The sequence below is a fragment of the Acipenser ruthenus genome, chromosome 12 (assembly GCF_902713425.1).
Source record: "Acipenser ruthenus chromosome 12, fAciRut3.2 maternal haplotype, whole genome shotgun sequence".
NCBI classification, from domain to species: Eukaryota; Metazoa; Chordata; class Actinopteri; order Acipenseriformes; family Acipenseridae; genus Acipenser; species Acipenser ruthenus.
The window spans coordinates 30030475-30047285 of record NC_081200.1 but is presented as its reverse complement, the minus strand read 5'-3'; the positions used below and the strand labels follow the sequence as shown (position 1 = coordinate 30047285).

General features: G+C 37.2%; 1 protein-coding gene across 1 annotated transcript in view; it reads left to right on the top strand.

The window, feature by feature from the left end:
* Positions 1-16811, top strand: part of LOC117416851 (nicotinamide/nicotinic acid mononucleotide adenylyltransferase 2-like) — a 50849-nt gene that overhangs the window by 16572 nt on the left and 17466 nt on the right. The window contains exons 2-3 of the mRNA XM_034028275.3: positions 8527-8615; positions 10891-10958. Of these exons, the coding sequence (XP_033884166.1) occupies positions 8527-8615; positions 10891-10958 (157 nt within the window). The remainder of the gene's footprint in view (positions 1-8526; positions 8616-10890; positions 10959-16811) is intronic.

Genomic DNA, 16811 nt, shown 5'->3' with positions numbered 1-16811 from the left:
GGTGAAGAAAGAGATAAGGAAATAGAGCACCAAGATAGCAAAGCTTGGGCATTTTTGTGTTTGTTTATTTGAAGAGTTTTGTAGTTTCTTTTTAAATCTTTATTTTGTTTTTTCAAAGGGCGCAGACCTACCTTGTCAGGAGATGAAATATGAGACCCAGACACAGAACTGCAGTTGAAGTGCTTTTGCGTACCTTTTAATAATCAAAGAAACAAAACACAGGAAAAAAATAAAGGGTTAAACAAAACAACTACAAACAAACACTACGAAACTCTTCAAATAAACAAACCCCAAAACACCCAAGCTTTGCTATCCCAGTGCTCTCTTTCCTTCGCTTTTTATCTCTTTCTTCACCCTCTGACTACTACTCTCTCCTACACACCCTCTATGAACAAACCTCTTTGTTCTCCTTTTGTACCATGTGACCAGGGGATGATTGACAATTAATCATTCAATCAACCACCACCTGGCCACATTCCCCATTCTACCATTCACTGTCAATCAAACAATGAGTCATTCAATCCAGCAATCCAACAATCAACAACCATGTGGCTGGTCAAACAGTGGCCATCTTGGTTATAGGCGGTCCTTTCACCAAGATGTCTGGCAGCCACCAAACTCTCACTCACTCACACACCCATGGGTAGAGCCTCTGCTCTACCACACTCATTTATAGGAAGTAATAAACATTAGGGTTGTCTCTATTGCATTTCTGCCTGCAACAATATATAAAACAATAGAAATATTTTTTACTTTAAAAAGCTTCCTCTGGCGACCATTCTATGGCTTTGGTTCCTGGGTCAATTGTATCATCGTGAGTTGCAGCATAAGGTATGGAATGCAGTATTTCTTTCACTTTTTTATATAAATATTCAATGTCTTTTTGAGAAAGCTGAAATAGAACACTAAAAAGAACAGGACATTTAGACTGCCAATGCAATGACACAGGATAACCAGCATTTGGATTCTTTTCAGTAAATCCGACAGCATATTTTAAAATTGTAATTACTTTTAATTTCTCCAGCTCCTGCAGTCTCCCTGTGCTCCTCAGAGAGGATATTACTTCTTGTCTTTGTCAGCAGCAGTCATAGGGAAAGGGCATCACCAGACTGGTGTTTACACATGCTCGCCTGCGTGGCTCTGGCCTGTTGTGCACCTGCTGATCCCACCTGTCCCTCCTCTGACATGGGTAGCATCTGGCCTTGACCTTCTGCTGTGTTTGATTTTTTACAACTGCCAAAACTCATCATTACATCATTACAGCAACCATTATTCCAGTCAAACAGATAAACTTGTAACAATACAAATAGCTGTATAGTAGTGACATGACTTATCTAGCAATTCTCCATCACACAGACCTGATCTCCTTATCTGGCTAAAAAAAGTCTCCATTTTAATGATCCAAGCCAGACGTGTCCGACGGCTTGTTTTTGAAGAGAGTGCAAGGAAGCACAGCTTAAACCATGAGTACATAACCCCAGCCAGCCAGTGAGTAAGTTGTTAACTAAAAGCCTCCCCAGCCATTGCGAATCCTCAGTGACCCTCATTACAGGCTGATGGAGCTCTGACAGGAGAGGAGGCCTGACATTTCCACAGTACAAGGAGCTTCTTTGCTCACCAGGGGAAATGAAGTGGACTTGCACTGCCAGGAAATGTCATTTCACAAGGCCTTTGGCTGAAGGCTGTATGTCGCCATGGCAGGGGCTGTAAAGGTGACAGAAAGATGAATAGTCCTTGTTACTGCTTGATATTGAATATGGTATGTCTTGTATGCAATAGCTGACAGAGGACTAATAATCTTGAGGGACCGGAGCCATTCCTAATTACCCTGTTTTAATTGTAACACAATTATCATGGGTCACTGTTGATGCTTCCTGTGATGATGACTGTACTGATGTCATTATTTTTACTAAATAACAATTGATTTGAAATTTGAATGATTTTGGCTTATACACACCACATATGCATATTTTTTTTTTTATTATTTAAACTTCAATGGACAGATTTCCTGCCATCTGAAACTTGCTCGTCAAGCTTGTTCAAACATAGAATATCTCTAGAATTGATTAAGATCAAATGTTTCCATACAGTATCACAAAAACAATAAATAAATACAGTAACCTAACCAAAACAATAGAAAATACATTCCAACATTTCAATAGCATCAGTAATAAAACATAACTTAAATGAGATGGATGCAGAAATTGTATCAATTAAATATGCGATTAAAACCAAGATTAACTGAGAATTGTTTTTAATCTCAAGATTAATCTTGATTTTTTTTATTTTTTAATTGCTTGACAGCCTGGTAATAATTTATAAAAATGTTTCTGTAAGTAACAATGAACTACGCTCCAAACTTGCAATGTACTCAAAATCACCCTATTAAGAATCATGATGTGTTGCCCCACAATCACATTTAGAACAACTAGTATGCAGTTATCAAACATACAAATTAAATATCAGAAGGAATAACCTACCTTACCTGATGTTTAGATCCTCAAGTCCATCCTCCTGTTTTTCATTGCAAACTTGTTGAGTGCTTAGGTCTTGGTTTTACAACAGCCTTTTAAGCATGATTTGCACAGGACTAAAAAACAGGTGTCCTCAGAGTTGGTCAAAAGCAGAGGACATCTAGTAACCTCCCAGATGTGGAGTAGTTTGTATCAAGGAAAGTCGGTAAATTCAAAATGAAATGCGATTTTGTGGCCAGAGAAGGTGCTTTTATGCATGATTTATGAACAATGAACCGGGTTTAAATAACTAATTTCATTGTACCTTCGTTTCCAAAGGCTACATGTAAATAGTGTTGGTATTTGTGTGTTTTGGTGGTGGTTGGCAGGGATGGGGTTAATTCTTGTTCCTGCCAAAAACATGTGAGAACATGGCTTCTACCAAATGGAATAATTGGTGATAATTGGGAGCAGCCACATCATATAAAAGGAGAGAGAGAGACTACCAGGGAGCTGGAACAAAGAAAAGGTGCTGTGTTTATATTTCAAGAGTATTCACGTTTGCTACTGGTAAACGGTTTAGCCATCCACTTTATTAGTTTAGAAATGAAAGGTGTAGTTAGCACTCCTGGAAGGAGTTAGGGTTTTGTTTTGTGTTTAAAATAAATATACAGGCCTGCCCTGTAAAAAAAAAAATCCTACCTGTGCTTGTTAAATCCTACCTGTGCTTGAGTGCTGTTATTTTACACAAAAAGACAAGTGAAGACGGTCCTGCATGTGGCAAGCTCAACCTGGTTTGTCACACTTCAGATGCACTGTTAAAGGAATTCATCGCCAATTATGTTTTGTATTTTCGTCCCGTCCCCCAAGGCGATCGTTTCTATATTAATCTTCGACTTGGATGTTTCATTGCTCGTCAGTTTGAACAGTACGTGCACAGGAGGTTTACAGTGTCGCAGGGGGGCTGACATTTTTTTTTTCTCCCATGTCGTTGAATAAAGAATTTTGGGCCGGGGTTCAAACCCCTAAAACCACCCCCTAGCTACGCCACTGATAATCACCCACTATGATATATCTTTTTGCAAGGTTTGCTGTGAAAAATCAATCCTGTCCAGACTAATCCGGATCAGTAGGTCTGGAACCAACTCCCCTGTAATGTTGTTGAAGCTGACACCCTGGGATCCTTCAAGAAGCTGCTTGATGAGATTCTGGGATCAATAAGCTACTAACAACCAAACTAGCAAGATGGGCCGAATGGCCTCCTCTCGTATGTAAACTTTCTTATGTTCTTAATAGCAGAGATAGTCAGTTTCATCATCATGCTCGCTCCACTGAGTGCCCTTCACTCATCTCAAGATACAGCTCTCCAGCTTTCTGCAACACTCTGCTTGTGAGTCACTCTACAGTGCCTTCCATTGTAGCAGCATTCCCCACATCCTTTGGCATGACTAGCTGAGAGTCATTGCACATACTGTAAATACATTTTAGGCTGGACGCGAGTTATATTGCACACTGAGATTAATACAGTAATTGTCAGGTTTTTAAAAAGCACATCCAGAATTATTGACTTTCTTGGATAGGTTAAATAAAGATACATCTTTCTTGAAGGCAATAGCACCCTTTAGAAATGCCAATCCAGAAACTGTGTTTGTGGATTGTGAGCTCCTGCAAAGCAATAAGTGATAAGCTGACTGAGCACTGTTAAAAGTGATGCTTCAACATCTCTACAAATGAAGTGTCTTAACAACACACACACACACATTAGCACTCACTGATAAATGTTGCTGGAAAAATTATTTTCTGCCAAGTTATTAAAGAGTACCAAACTGGTATGATTAATAACAATATTACTCAACAAGAGAGGCAAGTGACAGCTCATCCCAGCAAGAAATAATACTCAAATTACACGTGCAGTTGTTTAGCTACAGAATAATTACTATTATGCTATAATTAAAAATTACAATCTGGTAATTCTTTAAAACATTACGTTTGTAGCTCAGACATGATGTTTGTACAATGTAATTGTATGTGTAATTACTGTGTGTTTCAACAATTAAGCAATATATTAACTTCTACATCCACTGGGAGCAGAGTGTTGAAGGGTGGCAGGGTAATGCACGAAGATTATTCTTTGGAACATTACTTTAGGTTTTCTCTAAGGGAATGTAAGGTGCTAACAGGTGAAACAAATTGTATATAACTGTTTGAATCTGCACTGCTGCTCTCGGTGCTACTTTTTCTCATGTTACTGAATTTCCCCCAGAGAAATACACAGCTGCATATTTAAAAACAAACAAACAAAAAAAAGAATCTTATCCACTACTGGTTTTGGGGTGGGCCCCTTGCTTTGTTGCTGAGGGAGAAGGGTGCAGGAAAGAGGAAAGAAGACCATAAAAATAAGAATAAAAAAGAATAGTACACTAGTTCCCTGGTGTTTCCATTTTTTAAAATGAGGTTCGAAGTGCCAAGGCGTCGCATTTTACTGAAGAAAGGAAATGGGCTCGAGTTATGAAGCTGCATTTTTATCTGTAGGAATCGGGTGTACTGGACTTGCAATGACACCAAGTGAAACATTTAAAACAAACTCAAGGTTATTAAAACACCGTGCCTGGGTTGTACTGCCAAGTTGCATTATGCTTTCATACAAGTACATCAAGACAGTCAACGGCAGAATCATTTCTAATTTCGTACCGTATTCAATCCTTTATCCTCTGTGGAATCAAAACCCTGTTTATATTCAGCAGTAATAACCAAGCTTCTCAGTTGTAATCACGTTACTCCAAGTGAAAACCTTAAATTCAATTATTTCATGTGGTTCCATTATTTCCTGGTGCTTCTGTGATAGAGGAACAGGCAGTGCTGGAGAAACTGACCTTGCACAATTGTATTATTATCAGTTCAGTTGTTAGCACACTTTTGACTAGTTTCAGATCTTGTGGCTAATGTGAATTATCTATTGTGTTACATTGTTCTGATGAGAGAATTCCCTTTTTTTTAATCATTTGTGAGGACATTTCAATTTATGAGACATGTATTGTATTGGCTGGTAGTCATGGACCAGGCCAGATTCCCTTGCTAAATGATAATGTATTAGTCTTATCATTTATGACAGACAGCAGCTGTGTGGAAAATATTCACAGGGTGTTAAATGATACCGCTGACTGTGCCATTTGTTGATATTAAAATGGCCAATTGAGCAGGGCCAAAAATATTCCATACCAAATATACAAGTAAAAGCATCCCAGGGCATTTTACAAATATCGTGCTACAAGCCAAAATCATAAAAACGGTAAAATAAGAATCCTTAATAAATGCATCAGTGTAGTTCTTATAACATATAGCATGGTACATTTGCACATTCATTTGACAGTTTGTAATGCTTTTATTACGGTAATATCAATTATTTATCACACTTTACCATACTTCCCTGTGTTTTGTCTTAATTTTACTATGGTTTACTACAGTAAACAAATTATCCCATACATCATTACTACTTAAAATTAAGTACAGAGCAGTCTTCCAATCTCCAGTGCTACCATACAAGTGCATTCTCAATACTGTTTATAAAGCCATGACAATGTTTTGAATGTCATAGACAATTTTTTTTTGTTTTTTTTTACTTTGTTTTCCTGGGCTTACAGTAAGCACTGTTGATTTCTTAAACCAGAATAATAAATATTCTTAACTACTCTGAACTGACTGATGTATGTATCTACTTCAGGTTTGTCTCTTCAATGAGAAGTCACTGAGAAGACCTTGAGGAATACAATCCGACAGAAATGTTATATTTAAATGCTGTAACAGCTGCGCTTCAGCATTTCTTTCATTTTGAAGCTCAGAAATGGCAGTGTTCTCATTACTGTTCTGCTTTTGGCCCCAGGATACTTGTTAATGAAGAGGAACATTCTAAAAGTTGAACCTCCCCACTGTGTCCTATTAGATATTCTTTCTATTCTCTATTCACATCCAGTCATGTGTTTCTGTGCAAGCTGGGTATGGGTTAGTACTACACTTCATTTTTTCAATACAAAACACCTGGCCTTTTCTGTTCCTAGGAGCTAATAACCAGATATCAATGTGTCAGACTGGCAGCTTCAAAATGATGACCCTCTCTTATCAGGGGATGGGGATTTGTAATCCAGGAAAATCAATGTTGCTCACCACACCCGAGATTAAATCATCAATGTCTTAGAATATTGTTTGCAGAAGTAGTGCAGTAAATCAAGTGTCTTTCAGTCTGTGTCTGTCTGTCTGTCTGTCTGTATCTCAGGTTTCTGAATTGAACTCTTAGGAAAGGTTTGAGAACAAGAAAAGGCCATTCAGATAATATATTATGGTATTTTATTGGACTGCTCAGACCAGAATAAAGATTAATTTCACTTTTAGGTTAAGTTCCTGATCAATAATTTTAGAAATATTGTTTAGTCAGCTGTTTTCACATAGCCCTGTAGCCGAAGTGTTCCTAATTATAACCCTGCTGCCTGGTGTTTGACAGGACACTTCGACCCAGGTGAATCTCGAGGGGTATCTCTGCCTCGAATAAAATGTCCTGCTCTTTGCTTTAATCACCATGTCAAAAGGATTGGCAGCTGCGGTTGTGTTAGGAGGAACGAGTGAGTGTCTGTCTGGGGTTTGCAGGGATTGATGTTAATCTCGACAGAGGATCATTAAAACAGACCCCTGTTTTAGGATTCAAGGTTTCCTTTCCTGGTACACATTTTACACATTATTTCCTGTGGGGATTATAATAGCTAATGGGTTTGATTTATGTATTGTAATGTAAAGTACACAGATACGTCCACTGGTGAGTTTTTTAGCAGGACGAACAACATCAAAATAAGTAGATTTTAGTGGCACTGTATCTGCTCCAGTCATTTTATTTTGTATCGTAATATTTTATATCCTATGTTAGAAGTCTCTTGAGGGCTATGTGCAGATGTGTCTCTGGAATGACAGAATTAAAGCCTGCTGTGAACAATGGAGATACTCGGAATCTTTCTACAAATAGAGCTCTTTACTTTTTAACCTGAGCAGTTTCATTGCACTCTTATTAGAGAATATTTAAATGGCTTTAAACAGTGTACACAATAATGTACTTACCATTATGTACTTACCATTCCTGCAGCACAGATTGGGAAAGAATGTTAATGAACCCCAGGCTTTGACCCAGCAGAACTAATTTCACATGACAACCACAGCAGAACACAAACAACCACCAATATGGAAAGACTCCAGTCACTAACCAGTCTGGACTGGAATGAAACCAAGGAACACTGGCATTGTACCCAATGCTACAGTGGCTTATTAACCAGACTGAAATTATAAATACCACTCTATTGAACCAACCAGTAAGAACTTAATGATTTGTGATATGTTATGTGTTCTCGGCTACTGGTGCTGCCTGTAACATAGACCATCTGTTTGTTCCTGAATCCGAAAGCTTATTTTAAATTCCACTTGTCTGCATTATGCGGAAGGAATGGGTTCTGATGCTTAGATCCACAAGGCAATACTTTCAATTAACACGCTTAAATGATCAGCAAATAAACAGCACAGGAGCTTAAGGTCTTCTTAGTGAAAAGGTCTGGTGGACCACTTTGTAGCTTGTGAGATCAATGTGATATACAGTAAATGGCTTCAGGGCCAATGAGACATGAAGACTACTTGAAAGTGGTGGGCATTGCCAATGGTTATGTGATTTCTGAGTCACAGCCCAGTTTTAGGATTAAGGGTGTCCACAAGGACAATTAGTACTTATTTTTGAAAGTCAATTAATTGAAGGCTGTAGAGGATAAGATTCTCACTACATTGTACACTGAACTGGAGAAGGAAAAGTGACTTGAATATAACTAAACATTTCTGCTCATTTCCAACAAAATGTGCTTTGTTTGTTTTAGGTAAAATTAAATGTTGAAATAAAATGAAAATACAATCTTTCACCTGTTCATATGTTCCAAATGATCACACTCTTACGTGAAAGCCACATTTTGATTTGACATAATCAAGACCACAGGGCACAATAAAGAATCAAGTGAAGTTTCACATTAACAGCATTTCCTTCTGTCTTTCTTAGAAAAGGCAAGAGATCACCTTCACAAAACAGGGCGATTTATTGTGATTGGGGGAATCATCTCGCCAGTTCATGACTCCTACGGAAAACCGGTAAGGAACGAATTAAAAAAATATATAATACTATATATACAGTATATTAAAAGTATTCTCATTATGAAATAACTTTAGTGCAGAGCATGTTCTATTGGTGTGAACTTGCTGTAAGTTGTACAAGACTTGTGAACTGACCAATAACAGGAAATGTTTACTGGCTGCATGAGTATATGTGATTCTGCTAGCATGCCCTGGAAAGAAATAACTTGCTGAAATTATTTAAACAAACCTGTTACCGTCCCTCTGAAGCTGTGCCGGAGCGAGCAGGTAGGATCCTGGCAACAATGACGGACAGATGAGCCAATCAAAATGCTGAACTTTGTGAGAAGAGTTGGGAATTAAATATTAAATATTTCTGATTTGAACAGGTTGAATTTCAGCAAAAGACATTTTGATGCATAACTGATGTGAAATGAAAATAATTATTCATAACTGATATTATGACCAGGGATATGTTAATAAAAAAAAACAAAACAATTGTGATTATGTTGAAAAAGATATTACAGGGATATGTACAACAAAGCAGACATTTAGAGAAAGTAATGTGCTACGATTTAAACCTTACAGCCTGTTCAGAAACACTTTGTTCTCTGTGATACTGTGAACCCTGTGGCATCAGCACCCTGGATTAACCATCTTCATTCCACTGATGATCTTGCCCCTCAGTGTAATACCAGAGGAATTTATAAAAAAAAAAAATATTTTGTTTTTTTTTAATCATTTGATATTCTTTAATTAGTGCTTATTTATTTCAATATGTTCTCCTTTGGGGTGAACTAAAATGCCTCTGTTTTTTTATATTCACTGCTGCTGTATAGGCTGGAGGGTTGAATGATAATCCTATAATAACTCTCAAATTCTTTTCCTGATCAGTAAACCACAGCAGTGCTTTTTCCATTATGCACATGTTCCCTATTTTGGTTCTTTGCACCCAGACTCTTTAGCTAACCTGTGTACATTGAACTGCAGCTGCCATCTATCAGCCTTGCCAACTGAATGATCTAAACCACCATTACTGGCTCTGAGTCTACTGGATATTTAAATGTACCGCATACTCCTGCATAATCCTGGTAATCTCAAACCAAAATGAATAGGTAAATCCTATTGGTCCAACTTAAATACAGTGCTGCCCCGTTGTAATGCGGTTGTCAGGGTCCATAATTGGAGACAGCTTTATTTGTGTTTCACTTTCTAACAAATACTGGTATTTCTGTTCCCGAAGTGATTTACAATGGCAAAATTAATATTGTAGCGTATCATGGAAAATGAAGGAAGGAGACACAATTTGCAGGTACTCGAATCCACGGTTTATTGGGACCATTATTCCTGGCCTCTTTCAGCCTGGGCCACACCAAAAACAACAAACAGGCCTGCACATTCACACAGCAGCTTGTCTGACTCAGCTGTCAGCTCCGTCCTCGTTGATGTGTGCTTTCATGTCCCCACTTACCCGGACGTCAATCAATCCCGGCTGAGGCAAGCTTACCGCTTCCCTGCTTAGAAACACACACACACACACGGTCCATAGACCAGTTGTGTAACAGTATAAATCCCAGGTTGTTACATTATATACAGTATAATAGAAACTGCTATTCCACCAGTTTAACATTTACATCACTCTTATTTAAATTGAATATTTAAATTGAATATTTTTTTAATGTTGTAAACTATAAATAAATAACACAAAATCCAAGGACATTTATACACACTTGTATTGTTTCGTACTTGTTTTGTAACATTAATGGACCGAAAATTGAAAAAAAAAATACAGTGCACGCACAGGAGTTTTATAAGTATATACTGGACAGTGATAGAGTATGGTGATAGTGCAGTGCTAGAGGATGTGGGACTCTAGGTCTTGTCAGGGCACAATAAAGCCCCATTCTCTGCTAACCCCAGTCACTCAGCCTCCTGGGCGTATTGTGTGTTAATTGGCTGAGGTTTGCTAGCAGAGAGGCAGGACCTGTGGAGGTGGATGGCTGCCAGCTGCAGAGATGAAAGGGCCTGTGTTGACAGGGGACTTGTGCCTGCTTCCGTGGAGGTGGGAATGTTTCCAGAAATGTAAACCCATCTGCTCGGAAACCAAGATTTATTTATTTTCCTTCTGTCTGACAGAATGGTCCCCAAGCACACCTTCTCTCCACCCATATTAAATGACTCTACGTGTTATATCAATAGCCTGTAGGTGTGTTACAGAGAAACTTTAAAATAATAGCCGTTTGAAAAATAACTCAAATAATAACACAATTACAATATTCTCCTTGAATTGCAGGGTCTGGTCTCCAGCAGACATCGCCTGACCATGTGTCAGCTGGCTGTCCAATCATCTGACTGGGTTAGGTGAGTCTTGCTTGTCATTATTTATCCTGGGCTCTGTACTAGAGTAGGTGTTGAAGTAATAGCTGAAGTTGTGGTAAATTAGCTACAGCAAGTACATTGTGTGTCCAGTACTGCACCCAAGATTTTTTCAATGCAAATTAGCCCTATTAGAACGATCACGTACAGGATCGACCCGGATACAACGATCTCAGTACTGACTGACACTGAACTTTCTCCAGTGTCAAGTGTGTTATTCTCTCAGTGAAAACAAAGACCATGGACCATGGCAACGGGCATGAGGAGCAATCTACGCTGGATAGTTTTTTCAAGAGAAAGGACATGTAATTACTGTATTCAGCATGTAAGTGTACATTCTTTCCTTTTTCATTTCTTTACTGTTTTCTTTAAAACATACCTGTAGCAGGGCGATTGCCATGCACAGGGGGAAATTAGTGTTAGTGTAATTTATATGTGGAAACGGGTTTGTTTTGGGTGCTTTTTGGAGTGGTTGTGTTTTATCAAAAGGTTGTTTACAGACAGGCGCTCGATTGAGACTTGCTGCCTGCCTGTCTTGTATGTGTCCTCTGTGTGTTACCATCGTTGGTAGCGTCACATGACCCGTTTGTTTACTTTCTGTTTTGTGTTTAACAAATCCTGCGCGCCTGTGCCGGCGTTTCAACTCCAACTCCTCTGCCTTGCAATGCGGTTACCAACACATGTGACACGAGTACCGTTTAAATGTTGATCAATGTGAAGGAATCTTCATAAAAGTACTATATATTGATGTTCAATTCAAATTTGACGTATTCTGATACAGAAAAATGCCAAACCCTATTATAGTGAACACCCTGATATAACAAACATTTCTCCAGGTCCCATGAGGGTTCGTTATAGTAAAGTGTATATATGTACACACATAGTTATTAATATGTAACCACATGTAATTACAGTGTAGTTAGAGACACTTAATGGTGCACACATTCCTAGTTTAATTTCCCAAGTGACATAGAAACATGCAAAGAAACGCGCCCTTATTTTTTGGCAACTCGATGCACACTCATTACTATAATAATGATGATAATAATAATAATAAGTGAGCAAACCTTAATGAAAATATGCAGCATTGAATGGTAAACCTAGATATCCTTGCTCTGCTACAGCTACAGCATCATTAACAAACATCCGGAGAATTTGGAGACTGGTGCATTGCTTTGGGAAACTGACAGAAGCATAAAACATAGCAGCAGTTATAACAATCCATTAGCTCACAGTGCTGAATATAAATTATAATTTCATGAAGATTTCCATTAGCCGTTATCTCTGAAGCAAAGAACACCCATCCCAGTGCAGTGATGTATTCCCATCATTTGTCTTCAAACGAAGCTGCAGCTGTAGGGTACAATCTGACCTTCTGTATTAAGGCGGTCTAATTTCCATTAAACTATGGTAAAATATGTATTGTGTGCACAGGTTGAAATATCGAGCAGAAATAGAGGCAGGTATCAAGAAATTATTCCAGTGATGGGGTTTAGAAGTTTCTCTAGTGTTTGATAAGATGCAGTCAACAGGTAATTATTATCATTAATGTATTAATTTAACACAGAGGTTACATATTGACAGAAATTGTGAAAACTGACAATATTCTCTCTAAATGATTCACAAGACTGGTGTTGCATTATTAAAGTGTGTCAATATTAGGTCACAAACACACATCTATAATCATACAGTAAGAAAGATCTGTTTTTTCATGCTTGGATTGAGGAACCCTTTTGGTTAGCTATTCAAAAGAATCATCTCTAACTGACAACTGACACAAAAACTATATTTTAAAATGCAATCTTGTTTTTGGGTATATACTGATGGGTGAATGGACAGCTTTGAGAAAAATCTTTGAGAGTTTTTTGACCCATACCAGAACTTTGACTAGACCGCTTTTGTTTTTTAAATTACATTTTGATTGCAGAACCAAAAAAAAACAAAAAAAAAAAAAACGAGACTTTTATTTAGTTATATTTATTTCCATGATATGAACATTGTACCCTTATTACAACACTGCCTGTGGGAGAAAGGTACTTTGCATATTCTTGACTGTGGGGTTTGTTATAATGAAGAGGATTGTAATAAGGCTGAAAAGAGGTGAGAGTAGCCTAGAGCATGTACTAAAATACTAGCCTTTTAATGAGATTTAATGTGTTGTTGAGGACATACAGTAAGCTGTAATATCATTTCTTTTTACAGCGCTTGAGGTGAAGGCTCTTGAACACCAATAAAGCATACAATTAACACAGTGTTTATTAAAAACTATTTAAGACTTAGATAATGCTGAGGAATTGAACAGATGTACGCTGGTAGCTTTATTTGTTTGTTTGAACTTTACACTGATAGTGCACTTTCCCCATCGTTACCAGAAAATATGAATGTAAAACTAATATAACTGTGAGGTTATTGTTATACACCAGGGGTACTCAATTACATACTCTGGTGGGCCAGATAAGGCAGTGTCCAAACCTTGGGGGTCCACAGTGTGCTCTAGATGTGTGTACTGGCTGGGGGGGGGGGGGGGGGGGGGGGGGGTAAATGGTATTGAAAATCTGACTATCCAATCACACTTTACATACATATTTTTTTTTACATATTTTTCTGACAATATTCAAATGTCATCTTGCAAACAAAAAATATACAAATCCCACTGTAATGCTATTAAAACAGCATATTATTAGTTTGAATTTTATTAAAACTAGAAAATGTTCTGAAAATGAAAATGCGCATTCAAGTTATCTAATGAAAGCATGTCATTTACTGATCACTGTATTTATGTTGTATAAGCATCTTCTTAAGCACCTAATTAAAAGTGTAGCACGATGTCTAAATATGCATGTTCTAGCTCCAAAGCGTTTAATTGTAAATGAAAAGTTTCTAAATTAAATACATAGCATGACAGTAAACAGAGGGGAAAATGAACTTAAGTGCATATCCACCGTGCCATCTTTGAGAGGCGTGCCGCAGGTGCATTTCTTACTGTTGCCAAACAGATTTTGTTAAGCTAAATAAAAGATATTTGACAGGCTCGGTTTCTTCTGCTATTTTTCCTTGCCTGAACACTTACTGGTGGCTGCATTGCTATTTTCTTCCTAAAAATACTTAGTTTATATTAGAAAAATAAAGAAAATATAGATATATGCACTTAAGCTTTTCATGTATTTCTATCATAAAGTCAAACACGCAGCAGCCCCTCTCAACTTCCCAAGCCTTTCTGTAATAAACTGGAGACAAAAATCTGGTGTTTCGCAAGATTTAAAAAAAAAAAATGCTCTGACACCAAGTCAAACGTAATAGGTTAATCAATCATATAACTTAATACAATACCTAAGCTAAAGTACATTGCGAACGTATTTAAATTAAATGACTACAAAAACTACTTTCACTTTCATGTTCCAATCACATGCTGCACAATTCCCAGCTCAATCTAGCGAAATTAAAGCAATTTCCAATACAAGTTATCCTAAAACTATATGTAAAACTGTAATATTTCAGAATGGGTTGTGAAGGCTTTATTTTGCTCCACTGAATTAACTATAAAAACAGAGGATGTCAAAACTTAAAATGATACACTTTTTCATGTGTGTATTTCAGGCAGAAGCAGTACAAAAGTACATGGCTTTTTTAAAAAAAAATGTTTTATCTCTGCTGTTGTAGTTTCTTCGCAATAAACAAAGTGGCAAATGACACATTTTCATAAAACAATAGCGTTACTGAGGTTTTTTTTAATTTATTTTTAAGTGTGCACACAAGTGAAAACTGTCAAATTTAACTTCAAATAAACACTTCAAGAAATAAATGTGGAAAAGGAGGCGTTGCACAAAGAAAAAAACACCATTTTGGTTATTTCGTTTATTACTCTCCTCATAACAGTTTAACTATTTAGTCTTAACTGTTTTAACTGTTGTGTTTTAAGACATTCTGTTTTATGTTTTTGCTGTAAGACAGAGAATGAATTATTAATGAATGCTATGGAATTGATAATTAACTTACAGAGATTGATGTGACTACAGCAAATGCTTTTAAAGCCCTTGGAATTAATCTTAATGCTGATGAAATCTGCCCTTATCATTCAAGCTACTCCATTCACTCCCGTTTCAAGACCTTGAATATGAAGATTTGTGTGTTCTATTCTAACATTCTAATTATTTTTTTCTATTTCCATTTCAAAGTCCTGTGGAGGTTTTATAATAGGTTAATATGTTTGTTTTATTTTAGCACTCTATGAATCTTTAAAGGGAATGTGTTGGCATGTCATACATTTTAAACCCCTTAATGCCTTATCCTATACATGCACACAGGGGTGAAATTCTGCCAAGCTTTCATTCTGATCAGATTTAATTTTCATAAACAGAGTCACAAATCTCCGCCCACTTTTATATAGTGTCAGTGCTCATATATTCAAAGCGAACATTGCTGCACATGAATTTGAAGACAGTGTTCGCCATAAATTACATGGTTGATAAATATTCGAAATAATTATCATAAAGCGTTTTGCCTTGCACTGATTTACCACCTTGCCAGAATTTGCACGAAATTTTCTAAAATGGCAAGTGATGTGTGGGACAGTAGGGATTAACAAGAACATAAAAAAACAGGATCAAAGTGAAGCTTCGGATTTGGTAAGCGAGTCAGAGTCGGGATATAGATGGGGGTGTGCTTCACGCTTTTCAAACACTGGCCCAACTTGCTAATCATAGTGATATTACTTTATGAAAATGTGTCTTTTGCCACTTTGTTTCTTGTGCAGAAACCACAATACCAGGAGTAAAATAAAAAAAGTCTACTTTTATACTGTTTCTGCCTGGAAAAAAAAATGTCTGAAATGGATCATGGTAATTAATCTACACAGAAACACAACAGAGAAGCACACAGAACATATTACTGTATCAGACATATAATTGTGGACCTTATATAGGTTTTCCTGCAGCTACTAATTTGAGATAATTATGTGTAATCATTCCAAGCATTAATTAACTGCAGCGCTACTTTGCATGAATGATTCTATCAATAAATCACCTTTGAAAATATGTAGCTTCTTCAAGAGGAGAGCTTCAGAGGTATTGAAACACATTATAATAGTATTTGATAAAACACAGATTTATAAAAAGTAGTGCAATGAATCTGTGATATAAAAGAAATAATATATAGAAGACAAAATAGCAGAGTAAGATGTGTTACGAACAGAACTGTAGGGGAAAGAAGTCAAGTAGACATGCATTATTGCTTGTGTTTGTTTGCCTGCTCACTGTATTCCCCCAGGAATCTGGTGCATCTCAAGAGGTTTATCCTGGAGATCCAACATTTGAATAAATTAACAAATCCTCCACATGTTACTGAAAACTGACAGCCACCTTGCTTGTGTGAAGTACCGCAGCTGGACCTCTATACACATACCAGTGGTGACTATTCTGAAGACATGCAGATTAGGGGTATCGGAATAAATCACACTTTTCCCCTAATTAAATAGTGAATAAGCATTCAGTCTTTAAGTTAACGAGTGTCTCATATTAATGAGCCTGCATTGTGCAGATTCAGACAGTGGAGGATATTCATAACCAGATGTGTGGATTGTGAATTTATCATTCCCTGTGCTCTCCCAGACACAATCACAGTGGTACAGCATTAACTGCTATGCTTGTCATGCCAAATTATATAACGGCCATTTGTGTGGGGCAGGGTATGTTCGGTTTTTAGGCCATTGAGGTTGATACCTTTGTTTTATGACTTTATTAAAAACAGCTAATTCTGAATATAGTCTCATTCTGGACTGCAAAAAATAATTCTAAAACAAATGCCACATGCCAGACATTCTGAGCATTGTGACTGCTGCTT